The 7,679-nt window shown below is 43.3% G+C and overlaps 1 protein-coding gene across 1 annotated transcript in view; it reads left to right on the top strand.

The window, feature by feature from the left end:
• Positions 1-5,572, top strand: part of LOC104940882 (uncharacterized) — an 11,190-nt gene extending 5,618 nt beyond the window's left edge. The window contains exons 4-7 of the mRNA XM_010765889.1: positions 3,244-4,738; positions 5,026-5,124; positions 5,209-5,313; positions 5,397-5,572. Coding sequence (XP_010764191.1) covers positions 3,244-4,738; positions 5,026-5,124; positions 5,209-5,313; positions 5,397-5,572 — 1,875 coding nt within the window. The remainder of the gene's footprint in view (positions 1-3,243; positions 4,739-5,025; positions 5,125-5,208; positions 5,314-5,396) is intronic.
• Positions 5,573-7,679: the final 2,107 nt, after the last annotated feature.

Below are 7,679 nucleotides of genomic sequence, written 5' to 3'. Positions count from 1 at the left end.
CTATGACGGATAATAGCAATGTCCCAGTTGTCATGACTCAACTTATCTGCGCAACACCGGCCTCTTTATTTACTTACTCCTCTTCATCCTACCTGGGTATAAGGCTGACGATGCACACCCTCCATCGTATTTAGTTATCGTCCGCCGGGCTCGCGGTAGACGCCGTACTAAATGGGCCCCAGGGCCGGAATTCATTAAAGACAGTGGTAAAGTTAAGCTCCGAAGTTAATCTGACTCTTTTATCCGGTACTGGAGACATTTAACAAAACTCCATGTCATATGTCATTACTTGCTACATAAAATTCATATCCAGTTTTAGTTTCGCCAACGCCGTTTTAATATGCAATAAGAGCTACAAACATGCCGTCTATGATCGGTATTTTCCGGAGCTTTCTCATCGGAGCACTCTCTTGCTGTGTGCGACGGGGCGCGGCCAGTCTGTAAACGGGTGACTGACTGTGTTACAGAACCTGTCATCCTCGTTTTTTGTATAATCTGGACTGGGCCTTGACTTGGATTCAACTATCTAGAGCCAGACGTCTTTCTCGGTCTTCTGTTTAAATATATTTGGCCTTTGTTCATGTGAGTTGCACTTTATTTACCTCAAATAAAAAGGTTGGATGAATTAGCATCTAGATGATTTGTATGAATGTTTTATGTTATGTTAAAGCTCTTTTGCATATGATTCTACGCCTAATGATACAATGCTAGAAAAACTAATATTTTCAAATTTCGGCTCACACGCGACGGTCCACATTAACTTACTCGGCGAGCGGCTTACGATTGTAGTTTCGGCCGACGGTTCCGGGAGGATGGTGAAAAAGTTAGTCGACGAGCCCGGTACCCGGAGAGAGACGCGAGATACGGCTTGATACTTGAAACGATCTGGCGGAGAAAGGTTCGTGGAGCCCTCCGTATGATATGATCCGTTGTCAAATGTGCTTGATGGAAAGCACGCGTGTAGTAGTCGGGGACGGGTGCCAGCTTGATGCATGCAGGTGAGTGGGAGGTTGAGTCCGGGTTACAACAACACAGACAGGGGGAAACAAGACAAACACAAGCGAGCACGGCTGGATGCGTACAGCTCACCTCAGCGTTACTAATGCAACTCCACACTGTGTCTTACGTGTGCCGTGTACCGGAGGGGAAGAGAGGGGAGCGCGCAAAGGGGCCTTCGTGGGCGGGGAGAGAAGTAATATCGTTTCCTGACTAAAGCTGGTGGAGAGTTATGTGGCTGCCCAGGGAGGTGGACCTGCACAACGCACCCAGCGAACACAAACGCTCTGCTCCGTCCTTTTTATGTGGACCTCGATGTCCCTGACAGGCTGGTATTTGTGCAACCCCACACAGCAACTACTGCACTATGATTACAAATGGTGAAATACCCAATTGTAAAACTACCGAAAAATACCAGCTCTTAAAACACAACCGCCGTCTACTCAACGCAATCCACTATACCGCGCCAGGAGTCGGAGATGTGTCCCCTGTGTGATGTAATATGACCGAGTTTGACCGTATGAACCTAAAAAAAGCCGTTTTTAAGAGCCAGAGCTCAAAATTGCCCTCCTTTCCCTCTGAATTCCGTGCCCTTATGTCTGTAAAACATATCAAATCCTGCCATTCACATTTAATAATATATTTTATAGCTGATAATAATATTAAATACAAGCAAGTTTACAGCCAGAAAATGTACAGAAAAAATAAAAACCCTGCAAAAGATGCTCTATATGTACTAAAGTAAATACATTTGTTCCTGCTCAAGATAGATTCAAACTCTATTGTTATTCGCACATATTACAAGGTAACTGAGACCAACAAAATGGCAGTTTAGCTTCCAACCAGGTGGAGTGGCAACAAGGCAGCAAGGTGAAAAGTAATGTACACAATCTACAGAATAAAATATAGACATGAATTGAATGATGAAGAAAAGAGTGAGGGGTATGAAATATACACAGCAGACTGTGAGAGCAGTATGAACAGCTGTGTTATTAAATATGCTAAGATATATACCAACGCCATGAGCAAACGGTAAGCAGTGGCAAGTATCAGTATAAACATATATGAATATATAGTAAATATCCATACGATATATCTATATAGAAGATATAGATAATATATATACATTTCATGATGATACAACATTGTGGAACAATTATGAAAAATGTTAATGGAGGGGGCCACGTAAAACTGAGCACAAAAACAACAAACAAAATTTTTGGCCGACGCCAATTTGAGAGTTTCATCAGACCAGCAACGTCGTAAAAACAGCACCAATGAGCGCCAGCTCAAGATAACCAGGCCGAGTCGTTCACATCAAGGATTTTGCTTCGCAAGCCGGCTGAGAGGAAGCTGCTGCAGCCGCGGCGCCTACGCTCTCAAGGCTGCGGCCGTCTTTGTGCCGGCGCGAGATTTCAAACGTCTCATGTAGGCGACTCCTCCAGAGCCAAGTCGGACAAAATGAATAACCATCATGCAACGTACGAGCAAGACGTTGATCGAAATTGCGCAGGTCTCGCTTGTCTCAAACAAGCCTGTTGATCGAAATTGCGCAGGTCTCGCTTGTCTCAAACAAGCCTACTAATAACCGCTTCAACACGTGTATTTCGGTTTATTCACGGCATTCATTTTGTTATTTTACTGTAGGCCTATTGTTGTTTTATAGTTATTTGTTAATGTGTATAACCCAATTTCGTGTTCTTTGAAATTGAAAAGGATATTGCATTGTGTTTGTTACTTTCGTTGCAGTTGTATAGTCTTAAGAGTAATTTGGCTTGGCTTCCTATTTTGTATGGACATGCTTTTATTTTGAAGGAGAGTTAGCGCTGTTGACAGGAAGTTGTTGTTGCTATGGAAATAACTTGACGGAGATTAACGGAGAAAAAGTAATATCTACATATAAAAACGGAGAAAGTAAACAATAACGTTTATGGTTAAGTGTGTTAGCACCCCCCGAAGAGGCACAAGCTCTTACGTTGATATTGGAGTTTTCAATACATTCAATTTGGCAGCCACAGTGCCAAAAAAAACGAATATCCGTATAACGAAATTGAAACCCGAATAGTACTCCATCGGATAATCGGGTACAGCCCAACGAACGGATAATCGGGTACAGCCCTACAATAATGTTTAAAAATAAGTCAACAGTCCTGATTTTCCTAGTTGGTCATTTTGAAATGGTTTCATCACGTAGTTTTCATTCTGACATGATAAATAAAAAATGTTGGTTGTTTTTTTGTGTTTCAGAAAAGCTTATGGGACACAATCAAAAACAAAAGGGAGGGTGAAAACGTAAGCGTACCCAGGAGAAACAAAACGGACCAGCCACTGAAGATGGCAGCCAACAAAACCTTCCAAGTGTCCCGAAAGTCAATGTACAAGCGGGAAAAGCCACGCAGCCCTCTTGCTGCTCTCAATAAGGGCGAAGCTGTCAGAGAGCGGTCCCTCTCCAAGCCTACTCCAATGGACAAATACTTTCAGAAATCAGAGGAGCAGAAGGCCTATAATTTGTCTGACCAGGAGAATATCGATTTTCTTCAGAAGGACTCTCCTCCTGTCCTACTCGTCCCAGCCGGGAAGCTGATGGACTCTGGCAACATGTCTGCTAGTCCACATCTGCAGGTGGGCAAACCCGAATATAGAGATCTAACCAAGATGCTCAACAAGACACTGTCACCTATCGGGACACCGGAGATGTTTAAGAAGTTTATGCCACGTATTCAGTCCGACAGCCCACTTTCTGCTGACAGTGGGTTAACTGGAACCCCGGTTCCCTCTTTGAAAGACGCACTTGCCCTCATTGACTCAGATCTGACCAGAATGAACACCAGTCCTAGAGACACAAGTTCAAGCTGTGGATTTTCAGATTCATTGGACTCCAAGAGTGGGACTTGTGGCTATGGACCTGACAAAAATGTCCTTCCAGTGTTACCTGATAGCCCACATGGGTCGGACTCCAACGAGCCGAGGCTGACCTTCTTTGTCAGCAAAAAGGTTGTTGTGAGCGAGGTGGTTTTAGAGGCTGATAAGGCTACGGAATGGGTCAAAAAGGCCTCTTTTACTTCTGCCACGGTGATCAAGAACAAAGCACCAGTGGAGGCAATTATTTCGAGTGGAAGGAAGATAAAGAATTCAAGACGAAGGCTCTTAGAGAAAACCCTGGAGCTGTCTGATGGAAGCAGTCTGTGTGATTCTGCACCAGGAACACCTATCCTTCCTGTCATAAAGCTAGAAACGGAAACCAAAGGATTGCAAAACTCTGCAAACTCCCTGTTTGATGACAGCCATCCAGCCCAGGGGTTAACCTCCTCCAGCCTGACTCCACGCCTTGACGGCTCCCCTACACCCATCACCTTCCCCATCACCTCCCCTCCGTCTTTGGCCCCGGCTCGCTTCTCTTTCTCAGCCACTTCCACGCCCCCAGCAGCCCACGCTCCGTTTGTTTTTCCTGTCAGCTCTCCGTCGCCCCTGTGCTCATCTTCTCCTCTTCACCGTCACCTGACACCACAAGCGTCTCCAAATCTGTCTGTATCTCAGTCCGTGCAGGAAGAATCATTTCCCATTTACATGGCCGTGAATAGCAAGAAGAGAAAGAGTGAGGAGTATTTCAAAAGTGATGTGAAGATTGAGGATGCTGGGAAAGCTGAACCTGTCAAAAGGAGCAAGGTGGTTCCTGGGAAAAAGGAGCCCCTAAGATCCGTCCAGGAGAGGAGGAGTGCAACACAGAGGCCCAGAACAACAGGTGGGCAAAACATTCATTGATGTTAAGATGTGTGTTATTATAATACATTGTGATTTTAAAGACCTGTATATTAAATTCAGTGTGAAGTGAATTTCCACTTTTGTATCATAACACAAAAGCCTTTTAAAGTTAAAGCCATGATAAATGTAATATTCACAGCATTTTTCTTTTATTGACCTAAATAAATAAATACATTTGTTACCTATTTCCAAAAATCTAACTTCTGTTGAAGGTTTGCATGGTTTCTGGACTCTCTTAATTTACTGTTTTGAATTTTTTTTTTCTAGGCTCAGTGAGATCTATGACAACATCATCTTTAAAGATGGCAAGGTCTGTGGTTCCTGCACAGGCCAAGCAACCAAGCTCCAAACTCACCTCATCACGAGGTATGAAGTTATGCATTATTGCCTTTTTAAGAAGGGGAATACATCTTGTATAAGAGTAAACATTTATGTTTTTTCTTTTGACAGGTGTCCATTCTCTGAGGTCATCTCGTATTTCCTCCATGAAGACGTCAAAGATTGTTGCTGTAGCGCAGTCAAAGCTGACCTTCATCAAGCCGGTGGCTCAAACAGGTATTTTGATAGAAGAACATTCTACATTGCACATTTTTGAAAAAATGTTAATGAGTGTTCTACAATTTCTCTTTTTCTTCCAGCCATACCGAGACACCCGATGCCGTTTGCCGCAAAGAACATGTTCTACGATGAGAGGTGGATCGAGAAGCAGGAGAGGGGATTCACATGGTGGATCAACTATGTCCTCACCCCTGATGACTTTAAAGTCAACACTGAAGTCGCTAAAGGTAGCAATCAGCGGGCTGTCACTGCTTAAACATTCTCGGGAAAACTTTTTAAGTGTGTAGTATTTTTGTTCCAATACAGTTTAATCACTTAAAACAGGGGTGTCCAAACTTTTTTCACCGAGGGCCACATAAAGAAAAATATACGAGGGCTGGGCCGCTCACTAGAGGTGAGCAATATTGCCTCATAAGTTCAGTTATAAGTTAGCAAAATTAATCAAGTGTAGGTAAATTATGCTTGATACTTGATAATGCCTTAAGAAAAAAACAGGTTATATCACAGCTCTCCAGAGGGTTTAATTTATTTAGTTGGTAGCTCGTTCCCTAAAACAGGAGGGAAATATGAAGGGTATATTTCAAGCTTGTTAGGTAAATAAGTTATTGTGCTTTTTTTATCAGCTAAGGTTTGTTAGAAAATGTTCCCAACTTTAATTGACTGAATTTATTTGAAAAGTGGGCTTATTAACACATGAATACTACTGTGTACCCAGCTTTTTACCCCCTTTTCCTCGCCGGAATCATCCCGGAGGCTTTTAAAATGCATTTACACAAGAATCCCTATTTTTTGTTTTTTCCTTTAGTTATTTTACGGAACAACTGGTATAACTATAGAGAATCGTTGCCTAAAAATTGTTATAATGTTAAGGTCATCTCGGACGTTTCTATACATTTAACGGAATTTGTTAAATACTACTCCAAGTTATTTCATCGTGCTAAATTTATCTACGTTGTGTAATAAGTTTAGAACGGCGAAATTTACAGTCCCGGTTAGACTTAGAACATTTTATAAAAACTCAAACCAATACAGTCTCTCTCTTAACCGAATTCCCAGTTCGGATAGCTTAATTTAATGTGATTTGGTTTCAAGATGTAAGTAAACAAAGAAGTAGTCGAACAAGACAGACGAATACGATAACCGGTTTTTATCCAAAAGCCGAACATTGGGTTTTTTTAATCGGAAAATGAGTAAAACCTAGTTTACAGTCGTGTACCTTCTTTCGAGAGGTTGAGTCAGAACGTCGGAAAAATGACTGTCGAGCGTTGTCGAGAGATCAAGTTACAAAATTGAATGGCAGAAAGGCAGACATTTCCAAAACCGTGAAACCGCACAGACTTGACGGGCGTGCTACAGACGCCAAGTCTCGTCGGCGGATCCTACTTACCGTGCTAGGGGCGCAGCGACAACGAGAGGTCCCTCTAGTGGAGGGCTTCTAAGCAGACACAACTCATTTGTAAACACAATCGCTTTGAAAGACGCAATACCTATCGCGTTCTTTGAACGTTCTAACAGAACCCCCCTTTTTTGACTCCCTTATAGACATAGTATTATGGAGCCTCCGGGTTAGGCATTTGGTGTCGCCTAACGATAACTTTATCGGTCAGACTCTGAAAAGCGGCAGAAGTGGACTTTAATACGTTTTTGTTCTTTCATATCAATGTTTAGTGTCCCTCGGGCCCGGACAAGTGTCTCGTTTGAAGTCGTCTATAAAGAAACCGGATTACGTATGTCGGTTTTTGCAGAAGGTGAACACAGCTCTTTTTCGCCTTGATTTTGAACTCGACTATCCGGGAGTCATTTATTACGAGTCAGCTATGTATGCACAGAAGGGTTTCTACCGGGCCGAAAGGCCTGGTCGTCCAAGGAGAACCGGAGGTGGAGTTGAAAGGTGAAGACTTACCGGGAACTGGTCCGGGAGCTTGAACACTTGTCAGAACTGTCCGGTTCTCGGCTGCCCTCGCGCGCAAGTCGAAGGCGGCCCCGCCCGGCAACATGCCCACCGGACTTTTCTGTAGAGAGCAACGCAACCGCTCGAAACCCCTCTACGAACTATGAATAGTAGCGGAACGGTTACCGTTACCCTGTGTCGGTAATTGGAGTCTCCGCTTTGGTTTATCTTTTTTACAAAATCATTAGTGGTACACGTTAATAGAACCCGACTCTAGCAGGATATATCTTTAAAGTCGACGGCTGCTATTGACGTGAATTTAACAAATGCGGCCCCACAGGTTTGATTCTGGGGCGCCCCGGTTTACACCCCGGTAAAACTTAGCCGGGGAGTCGATTAACACCCCCGCATATACACTTATGCCGGGTGTTTTACCTTTGTACACGAACAGAGAATATAACATGTAGATTTA

The sequence above is a fragment of the Notothenia coriiceps genome, unplaced genomic scaffold (assembly GCF_000735185.1).
Source record: "Notothenia coriiceps isolate Sejong01 unplaced genomic scaffold, NC01 NC01_scaffold00002821, whole genome shotgun sequence".
NCBI classification, from domain to species: Eukaryota; Metazoa; Chordata; class Actinopteri; order Perciformes; family Nototheniidae; genus Notothenia; species Notothenia coriiceps.
This window is presented reverse-complemented; position numbering and strand designations above follow the sequence as displayed.